The following is a 22,730-nucleotide window of genomic DNA, read 5'->3' on the forward strand; positions in this document are numbered from 1 at the left end:
GGATAGAGGGCCAGGACTCAAGAGAGGAGTCCCCGAGAGAGGCTACAGCTGTCTGCCGTGCAAGTAAGGTTCTTGGGAACATCTGACAGGAGGAACTTCAGAGTAACTTAGTACTTGGAGTACTTCATTCAACAAGCGCTAGGAAGGAGACTGCACAGCCCGTCTGCTGAGAGAGAATCCCTGAGTTGCTTCCCGGCTAGCCTGCTCCAATACCATCTGTAATCAGGACTCTGGACTGCAGTTATCAAGTAAAGGTACATAAATTGCACCCTGCTGTGTCTTGTCTGCTTCCTACCCTTACGGCACTGCTACATCCCCGTGCCAACCACATCTACACTGCCCTGGGACTATAGCTTCATCTGTGGGGAGCTCTTACATCTTTGCTGCACCATACCATCAGTCCCAGTGGATCTGCATGCAGCGTCGGCTTAACACCTCCCTTGCCGAACACCTCAGGTGGCGTCACGAACTATTCCATTCCATTAACTACATTCCCCCATTACTTGGGCGCCCAGGGCCACGGACCGGGTCACCGCTGCTGTGACACATTCCCCTGACACTGGCCCGGTACCGAGTACCCCACAGCCCTGGGAGGGAGACCCATGCACCGCCCCATAGATTAACAAAACGATGGCTAGCAACTGTCCGATTTTTACTGTCGGTTGTGTGCGTGAGCTGCCTCCTGGTGAGGGCAGCCTACTTTCTTAAACCTATGGATCACAGATACATGAAGTTGGAGAGGGGGAATTTTAACACACAGCAAACTTTTTTTTAACCCTTTACATTGCCATCATGGTCCGCATTTCAACTTTTCAGCAGTCTTAGTTTCTATGTCGCAGGCATACCGTGCAGTTTGTACACATGTTTATGCCGGTCATTAATAATCCTTAGTGGGTCGTGTATTTTATGTACAGCAGGCAGCGTCCTATTGGAAGTCTAAAGACTTATTACATTCCTTCGAGCTTATTTTACAGCGTCTTTTCCTTCAATAAACATAAAAATAGCATTAATATCATCGGGCTGTGAGGTGCAGGATGAGTAATGGATGTGCAGCGTCGCTGCTCATTTTCTGCACTCTGGATGAATAAGCAGCTATTCATCTCTTACCCTGAACCAGCGAGAGGAAAGGTCTAATGTAGTGGGAAGCAACCAGCACGAATATGTGCCATTAATTTGGGAAGCGGCTTAGGAAGTGAGATTTAAGAATATAAACAAGTCGCTGCCGGTTAATAAGATAAACTGTGATGACAGCGGAGGATTCTACCAGACGGTGAGATACCCATGAAAATCAAACATGACTTCATGAAATGACCCATTGTGATATATGTTGGGTTCACACACGACGATGGTGTCCCGGTTTTGATACGGTTGCATTTGATGACACTGACCAGATTTAGAGTGCGGAAAATAAGTATTTGATACTCTGCCGATTTTGCAAGTTTTCCAGCCTACAAAGAATGGAAAGGTATGTAATTTTTACTGTAGGTACATTTCAATTGTGAGAGACAGAATCTAAATATAAAAAACAGAAAATCACATTGTATGATTTTTACTTAACTAAATTGCATTTTATTGCTTGAAATAGGTATTTCATCACCTACCAATCAGAAAGAATTCTGGCTCTCACAGACCTATTAGTTTTTCTTTAAGAATCCCTCCAACTCTGCACTCATTACCTGTATTAATTTGCACCAGTTTGAGCTCTTTACCTGCATAAAAGATGCCTGTCCACACACTCGCACTTCAACCTCTCCACCATGGCCAAGACCAAAGAGCTGTCTAAAGGACACCTGTCAGGGTCCTGACAGCGCCAACGTACAGGCTCCGCTAAGCAGGGACTCACCCGCACCGTAGGGACCCCTGGGGACAAGAACAGCCAGACAAAGATGCACGGGACCTGAATGTAGAATATTAGAAAGCCGGTACAGGACCTACAGTGGGGCAAAAAAGTATTTAGTCAGTCAGCAATAGTGCAAGTTCCACCACTTAAAAAGATGAGAGGCGTCTGTAATTTACATCATAGGTAGACCTCAACTATGGGAGACAAACTGAGAAAAAAAAATCCAGAAAATCACATTGGTTTTTTTTTCATTTTATTTGCATATTATGGTGGAAAATAAGTATTTGGTCAGAAACAAGCAATCAAGATTTCTGGCTCTCACAGACCTGTAACTTCTTCTTTAAGAGTCTCCTCTTTCCTCCACTCATTACCTGTAGTAATGGCACCTGTTTAAACTTGTTATCAGTATAAAAAGACACCTGTGCACACCCTCAAACAGTCTGACTCCAAACTCCACTATGGTGAAGACCAAAGAGCTGTCAAAGGACACCAGAAACAAAATTGTAGCCCTGCACCAGGCTGGGAAGACTGAATCTGCAATGGCCAACCAGCTTGGAGTGAAGAAATCAACTGTGGGAGCAATAATTAGAAAATGGAAGACATACAAGACCACTGATAATCTCCCTCGATCTGGTGCTCCACGCAAAATCCCACCCCGTGGGGTCAGAATGATCACAAGAACGGTGAGCAAAAATCCCAGAACCACGCAGGGGGGACCTAGTGAATGAACTGCAGAGAGCTGGGACCAATGTAACAAGGCCTACCATAAGTAACACACTACGCCACCATGGACTCAGGTCCTGCAGTGCCAGACGTGTCCCACTGCTTAAGCCTGTACATGTCCGGGCCCGTCTGAAGTTTGCTAGAGAGCATTTGGATGATCCAGAGGAGTTTTGGGAGAATGTCCTATGGTCTGATGAAACCAAACTGGAACTGTTTGGTAGAAACACAACTTGTCGTGTTTGGAGGAAAAAGAATACTGAGTTGCATCCATCAAACACCATACCTACTGTAAAGCATGGTGGTGGAAACATCATGCTTTGGGGCTGTTTCTCTGCAAAGGGGCCAGGATGACTGATCCGGGTACATGAAAGAATGAATGGGGCCATGTATCGTGAGATTTTGAGTGCAAACCTCCTTCCATCAGCAAGGGCATTGATGATGAAACGTGGCTGGGTCTTTCAACATGACAATGATCCAAAGCACACCGCCAGGGCAACGAAGGAGTGGCTTCGTAAGAAGCATTTCAAGGTCCTGGAGTGGCCTAGCCAGTCTCCAGATCTCAACCCTATAGAAAACCTTTGGTGGGAGTTGAAAGTCCGTGTTGCCAAGCGAAAAGCCAAAAACATCACTGCTCTAGAGGAGATCTGCATGGAGGAATGGGCCAACATACCAACAACAGTGTGTGGCAACCTTGTGAAGACTTACAGAAAACGTTTGACCTCTGTCATTGCCAACAAAGGATATATCACAAAGTATTGAGATGAAATTTTGTTTCTGACCAAATACTTATTTTCCACCATAATATGCAAATAAAATGAAAAAAAAAACAGACAATGTGATTTTCTGGATTTTTTTTTCTCAGTTTGTCTCCCATAGTTGAGGTCTACCTATGATGTAAATTACAGACGCCTCTCATCTTTTTAAGTGGTAGAACTTGCACTATTGCTGACTGACTAAATACTTTTTTGCCCCACTGTACGGTCATGTGAACGGTCATGTGACTGACAGGGGGCGGGGCTTAGCGTCCTGCTTTCAGAGGAGGAAGAAAACTCAGAGTCGGGCAAAGCAGAGGTCAGGCACAATACAGGCAAACGAGGTACAGGAGGGATAAACAGATGGGAGGTCAGACAAAGGCAAAGGTCATACACAAGATATCAATACAGTACCAGGGATGTGACAGAATGGACAGTCAGGGCCAATCAGAGATCAAAAACCAAACGGACATAGAAGGTACCAAGCAGAATCCAAAGCGATATCCAGGGAACAGACCGAGTCATACACAGAGAATCAAGCAGCCAGAACACAGCACTAACACACTCAGGGGTCACCACACAATGCCAAGGGTGAAAGTATAACTGACAGGGATGGGAGCGTCCTGAGGCTATAAGAAGCCTCCCCAGAACCAATGAGAGGCCACCCTAATAGGTCCCAGGTGTGCAGGTGAGAGTCTGCACTGAGGTCAGAACATTAACCCCAGCAGTGCCGGTCACCCAGCACTGGTATCATGACAACACAAGGGACAAAATTGTAAACCTGGGCTACAGGACAATAAGCAAGTAGCTTGGTAAGAAGGCAAAAACTGTTGGCTCAATTATTAGAAGATGGAAGAAACACAAGATGACTGTCAACGTTCCTCGACCTGGTTCTCCATGCAAGATCTCGCCTCGTGGGATAAGGAGGATTCTGAAAGGTAGTAATCAGGCCGAAACTACAGTACATGGAAGGACCTGGTCAATGAGTTGAAGAGAGCTGGCATCACAATATTAAACATTACCTTTAGTAACACACTACGCCGTCATGCCTTAAAATCCTGCATGGTAAGGCCCACCAGTGACCATCTGGATGATCCAGAGGAGGCATAGGAGGAGGTAAGATAAAACTAAAGTAGAACTTTTTGGTAATAACTTCACTTGCCTAGTTTGGATGAAGAATAAGGATGATTACAAGTCCCAAGAACACCGTACCAACCATGAAGCATGGTGAGGGAAACATCATACTTTGAGGATGCTTTTATGCAAAGGGGACATGACGACTGCACCGTATTGAAGGGAGGATGGATGGGGTCATGTATCACAAGTTTTTGCATTTCAAGGTCCCGGAGTGGCCTAGCCACCAGCCCTGAACCCCATAGAAAATCTTTGGAGGAAGCAGAGACTCAAATGTATCCCAGTGACAACCCCAAAACCTGAAAGATCTAGATAAGATCTTTAAGGAGGGGTGGGCCAAAATACCTACTGCAGTGTGTGCAAACTTGGTCACGAACTGCCGGAAATGTCTGACTTCTGTAACTGCAAAGATTTCTGGACCAAATATTAACTTCTGTTTTTCTATTGTATCAAATACTAATTCCATGCAACAAAATGCAAATTAATTATATAAAAATCATAGAATGCAATTTTCTGGATTTTATTTGTAGATTCTGTCTCTCCCAGTTGAAGTGTACCTAAGATAAAAATTACAGACCTCTCCATACTTTGTAGGTGGGAAAACTTGCAAAATCGACTGGGTATCAAATACTTATTTTCCACACTTTAGTATTTGATGGCTTCCAACCCCTATATACAGTATATTGAATATTGGAATACAATGACTTGACATCTAATGTAAAGAAACAATAGGGGCAGTGATCATTTTTGAATTTTAGTGATTAGATGAGTGGAGTCCCATACGTGTGAAGGTCTCTCACACGCAAAAATAAATCAATATAATGGGAAAAGTGGGCGGTAATAGATTAAATGCCAGATATCATTGGATGACCAGGGAGGGGTTTAACTTTTATAAATCTTAGGTAGAAGATGAAAATATGCCAGTTGGCAATATTTGATGGAGAAAATCGCTCATTTTTTGTTTAACCCCTTCACGACCTTGGGATTTTCCATTTTCTCTCCCCTTCTTCCCAGAGCCATAACTTTTTACTTTTCCCTCAATATGGTGGTCTGCAGGCTCGTTTTTTGCAGGATGAGTTGTACTTTTGAATAACTCCCTTCATTTTACCATATAGTGCGGTGAAATTGCAAAAAAAAGTTCAGTGCCACAATTGTTTTTTTTCTACAATGTTTACTAAATGCTAAAAATGACCTGCCATTATGATTTCCCAGGTCATTGCGAGTTCACAGATACCAAACATATGTAAGTGCTTTTTGATTTAAGTGGTGAAAAAAAATCCAAAGTTTGCAAAAAAAAAAGTGCCATTTTCCGAAACCCGTAGCGTCTCCATTTTTCGGGATCTGGGGCCTGGTGAGGGCTCATTTTTTGTGCGTTGAGTTTATGTTTTTAATGAGACCATTTTGGGTTAGATGCGATGTTTCGATTGCCTGTTATTACATTTTAATGCAGTATTGAGGGGACCAAAAAAAACTTAATATTGGTGTTTTGATCTTTTTCTCATTATGCCATTTACTGATCAGATTATTTTTATATTTTGATAGATTGGGCAATTCTGAATGCAGTGATGCCAAATGTGTTTTTTTGTTTTATTTTTATAACTTCATGGAATTATATTATCATTAACATACAATTTAAAAAATATAATGTCAATGGCATGTTGGATCACTATTTTATAGAGATCTAGTTTAACAAAAAGATCAGTCATAACCTTATCTCGCCACTAGGTAAGTCTGGTGTTGTAGCTTGTCTTGTTGGAAAGTATTGTTTGATGGATACTCCAATGGCCTGTTGTATCAAATTATCATGAATGATGTTGAGGTTGGTTAGGAAATCCATTTTGTTCCCCCACATAGAGGAAAAATGGAGGACATGGCGAAGTTTACACTACAATGCTACACTTTCCCAAAAACGGATATCTTATCCTCCAGGTTGATAAGGTCGATCCCGTTTACATGCAAAGAAAGAGAGAAAAGACACTCCAAGAATTGCATACAAAAGATTGTATATGCTTACCTACCTGGGTTGTGACCTGACACAAGTCCGTATTTGCATGACTGATGGGCTGCTGCTCCGACCGATGATCCACACGCTGTGGGAAGAAAATGTATTCAAACCAGACAGGAACGAGACCGGTGATCCCCGGGAATCACCTCTCTTTTTCATGTTTGGTTTAAAGGAACATGCAGTCATTCTGAAATTTATTTTTAAAGTAAATACACAAACTTCATCCGGGCTAAGAGATCCATTTACTAATATATCATGTTTCAAGGCATCTAAGTCAGCCTTACCTATAACTACCTATAGGTGGCACTAGACTGACACTGCATCATCATGCTTCTATCTTTTGACAGCCTCATATTTCAGTATGATGAGCAGTAGAGTATGGGACATTCCAATCCCTTCGCCTAAGCAGGGAATACAGGAGGCTTCATCCTTTGTCAACTTCCTAACCACTTTTGTATCCTATATGGCAGATAGTATCACAAAACCTCCCCTTTTTCAGAAGTTTTACCTTTTGTCAAAGAGGAAATTGTGAAATCCATAAAGACATCTCCGGAGAGGGAACAATTCACCCTTACATTGAACATATGGGATTAATTATAACTGGGGAAGCGAGAAAGAGCGGTCACTTTAACATTCATTGAAGTAGAACCTCCTGCCGTGAACGTGATCAGGTAATTACAGCAGAGAGAGAGCTACCAAGGCTAGGTTTTGCATACTCAGAGGTGGAGAAATACATTTCCAAGACAAGAGTTTCTTATGTTCAAAGAGTTTGACTCACTCTGGAGTCAGTTGAGGTTTTCATCAATCCAATATTTATTGGGGATATAATTTCAGTGTCGTGGCGAAGGGACAAACATAATGCATTCACTCACATCACCATAAAGCTGGCTGAACACATCCAACTTAATATTGGGCCAGATGGATGATGCTATCCATGCAATGTTTTATCTTTATAGAAAAGGTAAAATCGTGATAGGAAACACGACAATATCTCCCGCCTGGGAACTCCAGAGGCGAGATATTATGAAAGTCGCTGATCTTATGAACTTCTCAAAGAACTAGCACATACCACGACCAACCTCCACATGAGCACACCAAGGCAAATTACATAGGAGTAACCTTGTGCTAATAAAAATCAGTTTGAGTTTCTGTTGTCAGTCCTGAAAGGTACAGCTTACTGTAGTTCGGTCCATTTTGCTAAGGATTACTTTCCTCTGCTAAGCTCTGAGCCATTTCCGTGACACAGGTTTAGTACTTTTTGTGTTGTTATCCCTTTTTCACCATGTGATTGTATATACCATATTGGTTTTGTTCCCATTTTGTAACTTTTGTAACATATTTGTATATTTCTTTTTATAAACACTGCCTACCTTTCCAGATTAATATATAAAATGTAACAGCTCTGTTCCCCTCACTCGGTAAACCGCACTGTTATGAATGGGTCACCGAGGAGGAAAAAAGCAACACAACGCTAAGTCTCAGAAAACCAGAGAGGTTGGTAACTATGCAGACTGCAGAGCCCTGACCTTAACACACAACTAGAAGCAGTCGTGGAGTGTGCCTACAGTGGTCCTGGATGCCTCGTCACAACCGGAGAGCTAAATAAGCCTAAAGTAAGTAAAGAGGAAAACTAACTCCCCAGAGCAGACCCCAAAGGAAAGACGGTGAAGCAAGATGAAAACACAAACAAAGGCAGAAAAATAGGCTGAGCAAACGATGGGGCCAAACTAACTTGAAAGAACAGGAAAGGAAAGATACTGTCTGCAACCTGCCAAAAAACTCTACCAAAAATAATGTCCAACGCTTCTGATAACAAAATTAACCCTGAAGTCACTAGACTTCTCCCACTATATCAGCACTCTGGAATATTCTGAGACAGAGCAAAAAGAGGCCAATCTAATAAAGGACAAAAAGGCAAATTGGCAAATACAGATAAATAAGAGTGGAAATTCAGCACAGCCCAGCCGGGCTGGCTGACCACAAAAAAACTGAGTTGACCAACAAGAGCAAGTTCGTGAACATTTGCAAAAAACAAACTTAACTTGAGATGACTGGAGCAGAGCTGAAGTCCAAGACCTGAGAAACAGACTGAATCACCAGCAACAGGATAGGGCGTTGGCTGTCTTATATCCAGTCTGATACTCCAGAGATCCAATCACTATCCTCCTCGTCAGGTGGCAGACCATTACAAATTAAACTAACCTCACTACCTCCTGTCACTACCAGAGGGAGAACGGAAGGAGAACTCCCAGCTGGTGGAGCAGAAAATGAGCTCATAACACCGCACCCCTGAATCTACTAAACCGCACTGCCAGAAAAAGAAATCCAATCAGCCTATATGCTGGCAGTAGTTCCTTTTATTATTGTGGTGTTGGCATTGATCATATCGGGGTACATATATCATATAAATATATAGATTACATCCATTGTAAATCGGAGGTGTATATGCCATATGCTCACTGTGAGTTCCCCAATAACTGGCCTAATAATGGAAACAGCAACAGACTTGTCCATCATTCATCAGTAAATTGCGCAATTCTCTTGACGATTGGAGATGGCGGAGTTGCATCCCCTGACACTTCATCTCACTAGCCAATAATTCTAAATTACTCTGACACTTTTCAATCTCTCCTCAATCAAACAATATAGGCTCCCATCACTGACCTCAATGCTGATGATCCGGCCAATTATTTCAAAGAAAAATGTTACCATATCCGATAGGAAATTTTTTTCCAGTCCCCTAAAGTTATTCATTCTCCTCCCCCTCCTGCACTGCATCTTGCTCACTTTCTGTCTTTGAACCAGTTATGCAAGAAGAAGTGACCAGGCTCCTTGCATCTTCTTGCCCTACCAGTAACCCTATTCCCTCACATCTTCTCCAGTCTCCTTCACCGGCTGTCATAAGTCGCCTTACTAAAATATTTAATCTCTCCCTCTCCTCTGGTATTTTTCCCTCATTTAAACACTCCATCATACGTCCATTACTTAAAAAAAAATCCCTCGACCAAAACTGGGCTGCAAACTACAGACCTGTCTGCAATCTTCCCTTCATTTATAAACTCCTGGAACACCTGGTCCACTCTGGCCTTATCCCCTATCTCTCAGATAACTCTCTTCTTCACCCTTTACAATCCGATTTCCGCTCTTTACACTCCACTGAAACTGCCCTCACTAAAGTCTCTAATGATCTACCAACAGCTCAATCTAATGGTCATTACTCCATGCTAATTCTCCTGGATCTCGCTGCAGCATTCAACACTGGATCATCAGTTCCTCCTCACTATTTATTTATTTTATAGTGCCACTAATTCCACAACCCTTTACAGACATCATTGGCACTGTCCCAGATGGGGTTCACAATCTAATTTCCCTATCAGTATGTCTTTGGAGTGTGGGAGGAAACCGGAGAACCCAGAGGAAACACACGCAAACATACCAACTCCTTGCAGATGTTGTCCTTGGTGGGACCCCAGCACTGCAGTGCTAACCGCTGAGCCACCGTGCCACCCGCCACTATGCTTTGCTTTATAGGCCTCTTGGACACCGTTCTCTCCTGCTTCTCCTCCTACCTCTCTTATCGCTCCTTCACTGTGTCTTTCAAAGTCTACTCTTTTTCTACCCTTCACCTTACTGTCAAGGTTCCTCAAGGATCAGTCCTAAGCCCCCTCCTCTTCTCCTTGTACACTGACCCTATTGGACAATCAGTAGATTTGATTTTCATTACCATCGCTATGCTGATGACACCCAATTATACATTTCATCTCAAGACATCACTCCTGCATTACTACAAAATACTAGTGATTGCCTTTCCGCTGTCTTTAACATTATGTTCTTCATCTATCTAAAACTGACCTCCTTGTTTTTTCTCCCTTCACTAACCTACCTAAGCCCAATATTGCCATTTCCTTGTGTGGTTCTAGCATTACTCCCCAGCAACATGCCCGCTGACTTGGGGTCATACTTGATTCAGATCTTTCCTTCACGCCCCACATCCAATCACTTGAACTATTCGTGTTACCTACACCTCAAAAATCTTTCTAGAATTAGACCTTCTTTTACCTTTGACTCTGCAAAAACTCATACTGTTGCCCTTATTCATTCTCGTCTGGACTATTGTAACTCTCTACTAATTGATGCCCCTCTTACTAAACTCTCCCCTCTCCAATCCATCCTGAATTCAGCAGCCAGGATCATATTCCGTGCCAACCGTGACACCGATGCCTCCACCCTGTGCCAGTCATTGCACTGGTTGCCCATTCAATACAGAGTTCAATAAAAACTTATCACTCCCACCCACTAAGTGCTCCATGGTGCAGCACCACCCTACATCTCCTCCCTGGTCTCAATCTACCAACCTACCCGTGCCCTCCATTCTGCTAATGACTTAAAAACTAAAATCCTCAAAAATCTGAACCTCTTACTCCCATCTCCAAGATGTCTTACGTGCTGCACCAATTTTTTTGAGTGCATTACCTAGGACAATTCGATTAATCCCCAATACCTAAAGTTTTAAACGTGGCCTAAAAATGAATTCCTTTAGACTGGCTTACCGCCTCACCTCACTTATCTAACTATCCCCATTTGGGTCATACAAAATTTTCTTCAAAGTCATGACTCCTGTAGCATCTGTTCACACTCTCCATGCACTTAATAGCCCTCTGTGTCTGTACTGTACACATACTGGCTAGCGACCAGTTCATGCAGCGTTATGTATGGACCCTATTTAGTATATTATGGCTGTATTGTACAATATAAGAGCATTTTACCATTTACCTTTTGTGTCTCCCCTATTTCCTCTTAGCTTGTGAGCAGCGCCCTCACTCCTTTTGATATCTGAGTTATGCTTATTCTGTAATGTCTTTATCGTCTGTACAAGTCCTCTCTAAAATTGTAAAGTGCTGCGGAATATATTGGCGCTATAGAAATAAAAATTATTATTGTTAACTTTATTAAACAACTACTGTAGACAAAGCACACGTAATCCACACTGAAAAAAACACTGCAAAAATGCATTAAAAAATGCCACAAAAAACAAGTGGATGCTTTGAATGCAGCGTTTTTCTTGCCAAGAGAGCAAGCTTTGGCTGCAGAAAAAAAAAGCAGCAAATATGCTGCATGTGAACACAGGTTTGCAGAGCTGCTGAACTGACTTCTAAATTAATAGATTAAAGAGTTGATATTCAGTGATGGGTCGCAGCTTTATATTAATGATATGCATGCCTTTTAATTATGTAAATTATGTTATAATTTAGATGATATTTATAGGCAGCAAAATCTTGTTTAAATTGTAACAGCGCAACTTGACAGGGACTGAACTAGAGCGGACTTATTTAAATGATAGCAAACGATTTACCTAAAAATATCATGCAAGCAATCAGAACGTCTATCTCTTATATTTGATGCCTTGTCAAAATAGGGGAGGGGGAGATTTTTTTTTTTTTTTTTTTTCACTTTAACAAGTTTGACACAAGGTATGTTCACACCGAGTTTTATACAAAAGCTTTTGGAGCACAAATTCTACAACCAAAACTGGTGTTTTTTTTTTTAATTCCTCATGACTTTTGGAGAGTTTCTGATTCAATTACTCCTGAAAAAAAGTGTGTGCACGCACCTATAGCATGCAGATACTGCGGTGTCAGCAGTAAAAACAGCGTAAAATAAGTGCAATTTTTTGCATGCATTTTTTATGCAATTTTTCCTATTCATTATAATGGGTGAAAAACATTGCAAGAATACTGAAAGAAAGAATTGACATGCTGCAGATGTAAAACTGTCAATTATGGTAGTAGGGCAGTAAAAAAAAAAAACTCGGTAACAAAAATTTAAATGCCTATACGCAAACATCTTTTTCAGGTGTATTCCTCTTAGGCCTCTTTCACACATCCGGTGTCAGGGGTCCGGCGGCGTGCGGCGAAAAGCCGGGCCGCAGGATTCGGCCTGCAGCGGTGACACCGGATGTACATGCGGCGCCTGAGGCGGCTTGAGGGACATTTAAAGGAGCCGCAGCACCGGGGGACGAGATAGCCAGCCGGAGAGAGATCGGGAGACGAGAGAGCAGCCAGAGAGACAGCGGGGGACGAGAGAGCAGCCAAAGAGAGAGCGGGGGACGAGAGAGCAGCCAAAGAGCGAGCGGGGGACGAGAGAGCAGCCAAAGAGCGAGCGGGGGACGAGAGAGCAGCCAAAGAGCGAGCGGGGGACGAGAGAGCAGCCAAAGAGCGAGCGGGGGACGAGAGAGCAGCCAGAGAGACAGCGGGGGACGAGAGAGCCAGCCAAAGAAAGGTATGGAGCATATGGAGAGAGAGAGAGAGAGAAGGGGAGGGGGGGAGAGAGAGAGATGCGCGCCGGTCACTTGTGGGGTCAAAACTCACAGTGCCCGGGCATGCGCTGTTGAAAAAGCCAGTCCGGCGCTGCAAAAAAACGTTGCAGCCAACGTTTTTTGCAGACACCGGACGGCGCATGTTTATCGTATCCGGCAAAACCCGGAGGCGCCGCATGTCCATCCGGCACTATGTGGCGATCATTACATTCTATGTGAAAAAAACGGATCCAATTCCAGATCCGGTTTTCACAATTTTCGCCGCATCGTGCCTGATTTAAAAAAACGGATGTGTGAAAGTAGCCTTAGAATGTGCCTGAAAAAATGCCAAAAACGCGACACAAAAAAAGGACATGTTCAGTGTTTTGTTACTTTTTTAACTGCTTCAGAGTTCCGAAAGCCTGGAACGCTTAACAAATAGTAAGGTTGCTTTCACATTGCGTTCTGTGCCCCGTCAAGGCATAAATCCAAAAACACCCAAAAAGAGGTTGCGGGGACATGCGCCGAAAGGGCTATAGACTAATGGTGACAGCAGAGTGAACGTGCGCTTTGCCGTGCATCATTTTCTGGAGTGTACGTTTACAGGAGGCTGACCCACAGACATAGTAGACTACGATCACTGAACTGAAAAAGGGTGATAAATGCAGTCATTAACATCTGTACAAGTCTCTCCAGCTTGAAAAAAAATCCCAAATGTATAAAAAAAAAAATTTTTTACAGACAAGGGAAAAAAGTGCCGTATATTTTTACAGGCCATTCCAGAATTTCTTGACGGATGGCAACCCTGGATGCAGCGCGATATTAGGCGAAACATTAATATAGTTAACTGCTATCTCCATCTGTACAGAGTATATGTGATTTGGCATAGAAGTTCTAGACAGAACTCAAACGAGATTTGATAAAATGTGCAGTAGCATAGCAGCCATCCAGAGAAATCACCGCTGCGACTTTTTATTGACATAATGGTACTTTCTTAACAGCAGCATGGCACAAGCTGTGCCGAATGCTCCTCAGTTGTGTCCAGCTTACAAAATAAAAGTAACAACATATATTTATTCTGAGAATGAATGGTACGAGCCAAGCAATTTAAACACAAGTAGAACGTTCCCGACTCGAATTTATAGTTAATGTAAGTGGCGGACACAACTAAGGAAAGTATTGGAAAAAAAGTTTTTGAATCCTTGCTTTAGGCAGGTCGATAGCGGCTGTTACACAAAGCGCTGATCATCTATTTGCAAGACGATCAGTGGTCATTTAATGGTCTGTTTAGAAAGATGGATGACCATTGTATGCACACAGAATGATCATCAATACAGTCGTTCTGTGCGCATAAAATATCATGTTAACGGCACTATATTACCAGTTTACTAACTACGATGGGCTGTTGTGAAACCACGCTTAACGATCTCACCTGACGAACAAGCATTTTGCTCGTCAGTTGAGTGTTTGCCAGCCTGTTTAGATAGGAACACTTGTTCTTGACTATTGGCCTACGAACAGTCGTTCATCAATTATCAACCTGTCTTGATAATAACTAATAAATGTGAGACTCCACCTTAAAACATTGGCTCTCTCGCATACTTGTTTTGAAAATCCTTGTCAGAATGGCTGTAAACTCATGATATTTACATGAGCATTTTAGGAGTACAACTATAGAGAGAGTTCATGAGTCCAAATGTATCCAGTCTCTGTCCCCTCCAGTATTACTGACAGCTGCAGCTTGTATTGAGCAGTGAGAGATCTCAGCAGGGAGGAGGGACACAGAATTTGTCATCGACTCCTGTTAACTGTCCGGCTCGGATCTTCTCCTCCTCCTGCCGCCACCTCCACTCCACGCGGCCTACGTCTCTGCAGTGTCGGGTGCACAAGTGCTCCATCGCCGGTTCCAGATCACACAATGGGGCCGTGCAGCTGCACTTGATGTTTCCTTCTGGACCCCACCCGTTCCAAGACGGGGCCACTTCTGACCACTCCACCTATTTCCATGCATTAGGTAGAAGGGTGAGGCCTTTTCCTCTTCATCCGCACCCACCAGGGGCAGACCAGAGGATGAATCCCAGCCTGTTTTGGCACCAACTCAGCATCAGCACACCCACAAAGGGTGAGGTCCACATCGTTGTTCTCTTCTTTGGCGTCATCCTCCGCCATCTTCATGGCCGCCATCTTTGCCATCACGTCAGTCACATTCAAGGTTGTAGACAAGTCCAGTGTATCGGTCACATTTGTTTTTTGATTAACATCCACAACATCTTCATCTTTACTTTTTCTGATCACATTTAGGTTATCAGCATCTCCTTTCTTCACGGTTTCGCCGCATTGCAAGGTAGCGGCATCCTGCTGACTACGCCAAGTGTGAGGGAGCTTCAGGGCCGTAGTCATGGCTGAGGACACCGGTGTATTTGTGCCATGGCCTCCCATCACATGAAAATAGTGTCCATTACTCGGCATACCTGTGGCTCCATTCTCTGCATCGTCAGGGTCTCTTCTAAATGATTCAGCACAAATTGAGACAGTCCATTTCAACTTTTAAATGAACAACTTTTCTGGTTTCCTTACAGAGTATATCCCTTTTCATCACAGCATTTACAGCAGGTTCCACAATCCACATTTCTTCCATTCCCTGCACTCCCTTCCTTGTCATACAGCACGTACCTGGGTCGGACTCTACTGTATGGTTCCTCAGTGTCCTCCCTGTTCAGCTCTGCTATGGTTAGACACTCCCTAGCCTGTTTTGCCCCAGACATGAGTATCAGCCTCCGAAGTCAGCTGCCACAAGGGAATCGACCTGTCCCTGTGGGCCATCTCCTGTGGTGATGCAGCGTCCTCCTGGTCCAAACTCACTGCATCTGGGGGTTCCTTCAGCCATTTTGCCCTGGATCTGAGGGCATCAGTCCATGCAATAAGTTGCCATATTATGGCACCACCTGTGTCCCCGTACTGTACTGTCTTTAGCCTCTGTTTCAATCCTGCTGTAGGTCACTGCTGTACTAGCCCACTGCTGCAGATGGCTGGGCTCCTGCTTATAATGTTACATGGTTGCTGCTATTGTTTCGGGCTCTATAGCCTATCCAGACAGTTTGGGCACTCAGGCCCGACTGACTCTAAGAGAAAGTCCTTCCTCCCTTAACTGCAGCTGACCCCTCCTATGTTTAACTGTTTTCTAACTGGTTTCACCATACTATATTACATCTACTATACTGTCCCATCTTGTGGCCAGAAATGGGTACTACGCTTTCCCTTGTAAGAGAAACACAAAATAGCAAATATATACAGCTCTGGCAAAAATTAAGAGACCACTGCAAAATTTTCAGCTTTGTCTGATTTTTCTCTTTATAGGTATATTTGGGTAAAATGTAAATTGCTCTTTTATTCTATAAACTACTGACATGTTTCCGAATTTCCAAGCACTAAATTTTGTATTTATTTTCAGAAAATGAGAAATGGTCAAAATAACAAAAAAGCAGTGCTTGAAGACTTCAAATAATGCTAAGAAAACAAGTTCATAATCATTTAGAAAGAACAATACTAATGTTTTAACTCAGGAAGAGTTCAGAAATCAATATTTTGAGAATAACCATGATTTTTAATCACAGCTCTCGTATGTCTTGGCATGCTTTCCACCAGTCTTTCACACTGCTTTTGGGTGACCTTATGCCACTCCTGGCACAAAAATTTAAGCAGTTGTTCTTTGTCTGATGGCTCGTGGCTATTCATCTTCCTCTTGATTACATTCCAGAGGTTTTCAATGGGGTTCAGGTCTGGAGCTTGGGCTGGCCATGACAGAGATTTGATATGGTGGTCTTTCATCCACACACTGATTGTCTTGCTGGAAAAAACAATTCTCAGATTTGGGGAACATTGCTTGAGCAGAAGGTATCAACTATTTTTCCAGGATAACCTTGAATGCAGCTTGATTCATACGTCCTTCACAAAGAATAACCTGCCCAATTCCAGCCTTGCGAAGCATCCCCAGATCATCACCGATCCTCCACCAAATTGGGGACAAGACACTGTGGCTTGTACGCCTCTCCAGGTCTCCGTCTAACCAGTAAAGGACTAGGTGTTGGGCAAAGCTGAAAATTAGACTAATCAGAGAAAATTACCTTACTCCAGTCCTCTATGGTCCAATCCTTATGGTCTTTGGCAAACTTCAGCCTGGCTCTCCTTTGCTTCTCATTGATGAAAGGCTTTTTTCTAGCTTTACATGACTTGAGCCCAGCCTCTAGGAGCCTGTTACGAACTGTTCTTGCCGTGCACTTCACCACAGCTGCCATTTGCCATTCCTTTTGTAGGTCACTTGATGTCATCCTGGGGTTGCTTAGTGACATTTGAATAAGATGACGGTCTTCCCGGTCAGTGGAGAGTCGTTTTCGCCCTCTGCCGGTCTGTAGCTTTGTTGTCCCCAATGTCTGCTGCTTGACCTTGTTGTTATCAACAACCATCTTAGAAATTTTAAAGATGGAGGCAACATGACGCTCACTGTATCCCTCTGCTAGTAAAGCCAGAATTGAGCCCTTTTTTCCTCACTCCAGACTTTTCTTTTCAACTCCTTTGGCATGGTTAAAAGTTTTTTTTTCATTCCTAGCACTTGTTTTGCCGTCCAGCTTGTCCTATTGCACGAGGATTGTGAACACCACAGCAGGGTTTTTTATACTTTCCTTCGTTAAATGAGATTTGGTTCAGGTGATCACCTAATCAGAAGCACATTAAGTAGAATGAGGTGTACTCTGGTTGGAATTCAACTGACACTGGAATGGAATGGCTGTCAGACAGTTAGAGAAGCTGATTTTTATAAAACTGCAGTGGTCTCTTAATTTTTGCCAAAGCTTTATGTATCTATCTATCTATCTATATATATATATATATATATATATATATATATATACATACATACATACAGTCATGGCCAAAAGTATTGACACCCCTGCAATTCTGTCAGATAATATTCAGTTTCTTCCTGAAAATGATTGCAAACACAAATTCTTTGGTATTATTATCTTCATTTAATTTGTCTTAAATGAAAAAACGCAAAAGAGAATGAAGCAAAAAGCAAAACATTGATCATTTCACACAAAACTCCAAAAATGGGTCGGACAAAAGTATTGGCACCCTCAGCCTAATACTTGGTTGCACAACCTTTAGCCAAAATAACTGCGACCAACCGCTTCCGGTAACCATCAATGAGTTTCTTACAATGCTCTGCTGGAATTTTAGACCATTCTTCTTTGGCAAACTACTCCAGGTCCCTGATATTTGAAGGGTGCCTGCTCCAAACTGCCATTTTTAGATCTCTCCACAGGTGTTTTATGGGATTCAGGTCTGGACTCATTGCTGGCCACCTTAGAAGTCTCCAGTGCTTTCTCTCAAACCATTTTCTAGTGCTTTTTGAAGTGTGTTTTGGGTTATTGTCCTGCTGGAAGACCCATGACCTCTGAGGTAGACCCAGCTTTCTCACACTGGGCCCTAAATTATGCTGCAAAATTTGTTGGTAGTCTTCTGACTTCATAATGCCATGCACACGGTCAAGCAGTCCAGTGCCAGAGGCAGCAAAGCAACCCCAAAACATCAGGGAACCTCCGCCATGTTTGACTGTAGGGACCATGTACTTTTCTTTGAATGCCTCTTTTTTCTCCTGTAAACTCTATGTTGATGCTTTTGCCCTAAAAGCTCTACTTTTGTCTCATCTGACCAAAGAACATTCTTCCAAAATGTTTTAGGCTTCTTCAGGTAAGTTTTGGCAAACTCCAGCCTGGCTTTTTTATGTCTCGGGGTAAGAAGTAGAGTCTTCCTGGGTCTCCTACCATACAGTCCCTTTTCATTCAGACGCCGACGGATAGTACGGGTTGACACCATTGTACCCTTGGACTGCAGGGCAGCTTGAACTTGTTTGGATGTTAGTGGAGGTTCTTTATCCAACATCCGCACAATCTTGCGTTGAAATCTCTTGTCAATTTTTCTTTTCCGGCCATATCTAGGGAGGTTAGCCACAGTGCCATGGGCTTTAAACTTCTTGATGACACTGCGCACGGTAGACACAGGAACATTCAGGCCTTTGGAGATGGACTTGTAGCCTTGAGATTGCTCATGCTTCCTCACAATTTGGTTTCTCAAGTCCTCAGACAGTTCTTTGGTCTTCTTTCTTTTCTCCATGCTCAATGTGGTACACACAAGGACACAAGACAGAGGTTGAGTCAACTTTAATCCATGTCAACTGGCTGCAAGTGTGATTTAATTATTGCCAACACCTGTTAGGTGCCACAGGTAAGTTACAGGTGCTGTTGATTACACAAACTAGAGAAGCATCACATGATTTTTCCAACAGTGCCAATACTTTTGTCCACCCTCTTTGTTATGTTTGGTGTGGAATTATATCCAATTTGGCTTTAGGACAATTCTTTTTGTGTTTTTTCATTTAAGACAAATTAAATGAAGATAATAATACCAAAGAATTTGTGTTTGCAATCATTTTCAGGAAGAAACTGAGTATTATCTGACAGAATTGCAGGGGTGTCAATACTTTTGGCCATGACTGTATATATATATATATATATATATATATATATATATATATATATATAATATTCTCCCACAAAAATCACAAATACAGCAATACCCAAAGATTCATTGGACATTTATGTCATGATTTTATCTGAGAATGGAGCCAAAAAAGGGGTCAAATTTAGCTAAGTAAGGATCGCTCTAGAGTACATTACATAGACATTATAATACCGAAATTAAACTGAACACTGGATTGCTACAATAAAAGTTTAATAGCAGCTATAAAAAAAAACTGAACAAGTCTAAAATAAAAGACACAAACATAAAACTAACTATGGCTTTTATTACAAAGTAAAAAAAAAAATCATAAAAAATAAAATGGATTATATAGCAAGTAAATAAAGTTATCATAAAATGTCATTTTTTATAGTCGGACCTAGACAGTGAATAGTTAAAGTATTGTTTTATGTGTTCCTTCCCTCTGTACTGGTTCTGAACAGCTTGGTCTCTGGAGAAATGAATCATCTGTAGACGGTGAGAGGGTCACAAGTGTTCGGAGGGAGATAGAGAGAGTGACGGAACAAGCAACATTCCCATTTGTTACAGTAAATGAGGAGCTGAAAGGTGCCAGGGTAAACACTCGTAAGTGGATGAGAAGGCGATGACAAGGAGCATTTCTGGAGGTTGGGGGGGGACGGGGGACTTTGATGTGGAAGAACAAATACAAATATAATGATTTTGACGCTACGGTTTAGGAAAAGTCACTGAAACTCATTTGGCAATTTTACTTTTACTTCTTTTACAATAAAACTCAATTTATGACAGCGAGAACTGGACTGTTAGCAGAGGTAACCCGACCTAATGATACAAGCAACTACAGCTGCAGAGATTTATATAGTGGAGTGGATGGTATCGACAACTGCAGCTCTCAGCTGTACTTTTTCTGGAGGAAATGTCCAGATTTTTAGGATTTCAATATAGAACTTTTTTTAAAGGGACACATCACCTAACGTTTACACCTTACAAATAAAATGACTCACTATCTTCTAAAGGAAATGTAGGGTATGCCCACTAAGTGTAGAAGGCATGCTCTGTGGGTCAAAGAGAGGAAGGGGAACCGGTGTTCATACCTATTATCAGTGGTGTGATTGCACGTTATCAGCCTTCAGCTTTATAATAAAAGTACCATTTTAAGGGCCTGTCACACTAAGCGATATCGCTAGCAATATCGCTATAACTTGTGACGTTATAGCGATATTGCTAATGACATCGCTGTGTGTGATACTTACCTCCGACCGCTCCCTCGCTGCTTAGATCTCTTTCACACTTACGTTTTTGACAGTCAAGATCCGCCGATTTGGAAAAAAACCGGATCCGCCATTTTTCTTTGCGGATCCATTTTTTACCCCATTGACTTTCATTATTGGCGGATCTTGATCTTGCCATCCGTTGCATCCGTTTTTGTGCGGATCCGCCAAAATGTTGCTGTCCGTAAACATCCTCAAAGATTTCCAAACGGAGCTTGCAACGTTTTTCTGACCGGCAGATCCTCCAGACACTGATTTAACCCGTAATTCTGTCTGGGTGCCGAACATCCATCCATCCATCTCTCTCTCCTCTCCTCTCTCCTCTCCTCTCTCTCTCCTCTCCTCTCTCTCTCCTCTCCTCTCTCTCTCCTCTCTCCCCTTTTCCAGGCTGCGATTCCTTTAAAATTCTTCATTTGGCGGATCCGTCAAAAAAACGGACGGGTGGCATTCGTTGTCATCAGTACTAAAACGGAGCCGCTATGCGTGCTTTTAGCGGATTTGAACTGACACAAAAAACTGAAGTGTGAAAGAGGCCTTATGGCTGATCGCGCGAGAACGTCCTGGAGTGTTTCTCGTCGTCAGCTTCCTGCTGCGCTTCCTGTGGAGAGACGAGCGTGGAGCCGGGCAGGAGGACGTCAGGATCGCCTAGTGTGACAGGTAAGTAGTGACCCCCGACCCCTGCGATGTCGCTGGCGAGATCTGCCTGTGTGGCAGCTCACTAGCGACCACTTAGCGATGCACCAGCGATCCTGACCGCGGCTGCAATGGTGTTCCGGGATAATGAGGCGGCTGATGACTCCATTGTACACAGCTAAAGTAAAAAAAAAAGATGGGAACCATTATCCTATCATGTTTACTTAAGCCTATTGTGGGTCAGATAAAACAGTGGGAGATTAGGGAGATAAATAAGTGGATTAGATATTGATGCAGGAAGGAAGGGTTTGGGTTCATGGAGTACAGGGCCAAATTCTCTGTTGGCTACAGGCTTTATGGTAAGATTGGGTTGCACCTCAATGATGAGGATGCAGCTGTGCTTTAGGGAAAAAATGGTCAAATGGATAGATGAGTTTTTATGGGGAAGCGGGGAGGCAGGGTAATTTTGCTAAAAAAGGATAGACAATAGACAAAAAGAGTGAGACACTGGGGTTCAATCAGGATTTAGCAGGAGCTGGGATATGCAAAGAAAGTAGGGAGGTGAGTAAGAGTAATAAAATGTGCTAATAGTATTAAATGTCTGCTGGCAAATGCAGCAATGCAAATAAAACAAATGAATTGGAGACCCTTATGTCGGTCACAGAATACGATGCGGTGGGCATTACAAAAACTTGGCAGGATGAAAGCCATGACTGGGTGATAAACAGAGGGCTACACTACATTTAGAAAGGACAGGAAAGGTGGAGTATGTATTTTCATTAAATCCGACTTAAGACCTGTTCTCAATGACGGCATTAGGGGGCTGCGACAATGTAGAGTCAGTATGGGTAAATGTACATGAAGAGGACAATAATGGAAAGCTGCTAATTGGAGTTTGCTACAAGCCTCCTAACATAGCTGAATATTTAGAGGATGAAATGCTGCAACAAATGAAAAAGACAGCAAGTAATAAGGTCCTTATTAAATATCTATTATTTTAACTATCCAGACATTCAATGGGACATAGAATCTCCTGGATGTGTTAAAAGCTGCAAGTTATCCACAATTCAGGACAATTATTTCTCTCAGTTGGATCAGATCCTGTCATATAGAACAGATAAAGCTTCAGTTCTACAGGTCAGGGAACATTTGGGTGCAGTGACCATAATATGGTAAGTTTCAATGTCATATTCAATAAAATATTTCAAAGGAGAAATGCAAAAACCTGTAACTTTAGGAAAGCTGATTTCAACAAATTAAGGGAAAGGCATAATCATGTAGACAGGGACCATGTCATGGTAACTGGGAATACTGAATTTAAATGCAGCATATTTAAAGGATACTACTAGAATCCTGTAGAAAACTTATACCCTCTGGCAATAAAATGTCTACAAATAAAAAGAAACCATTGTGGATAAATTAGTACAAGGTTTAATAAGACAAACACAAAAGGGAATTCAAAATCTTGACGGCCGAGAACACAGAAATAGCACGTCGAGTGTATAAAGATCTAAATAAGAAA

General features: G+C 42.5%; 1 protein-coding gene across 2 annotated transcripts in view; it reads right to left on the reverse strand.

The window, feature by feature from the left end:
• Nucleotides 1-22,730, reverse strand: part of KIAA1217 (KIAA1217 ortholog) — an 804,298-nt gene that overhangs the window by 750,235 nt on the left and 31,333 nt on the right. The window contains exon 3 of one of the 2 annotated variants that reach the window (XM_073581790.1): nt 6,468-6,539. The exons of the other annotated variant lie outside the window; for it this stretch is intronic. Within the exon in view, the coding sequence (XP_073437891.1) occupies nt 6,468-6,539 (72 nt within the window). The remainder of the gene's footprint in view (nt 1-6,467; nt 6,540-22,730) is intronic. 2 annotated transcript variants of the gene reach the window in all.

Source organism: Dendrobates tinctorius, unplaced genomic scaffold (genome assembly GCF_039654945.1).
Source record: "Dendrobates tinctorius isolate UK_male_01 unplaced genomic scaffold, ASM3965494v1 ptg000070l, whole genome shotgun sequence".
NCBI classification, from domain to species: domain Eukaryota; kingdom Metazoa; phylum Chordata; class Amphibia; order Anura; family Dendrobatidae; genus Dendrobates; species Dendrobates tinctorius.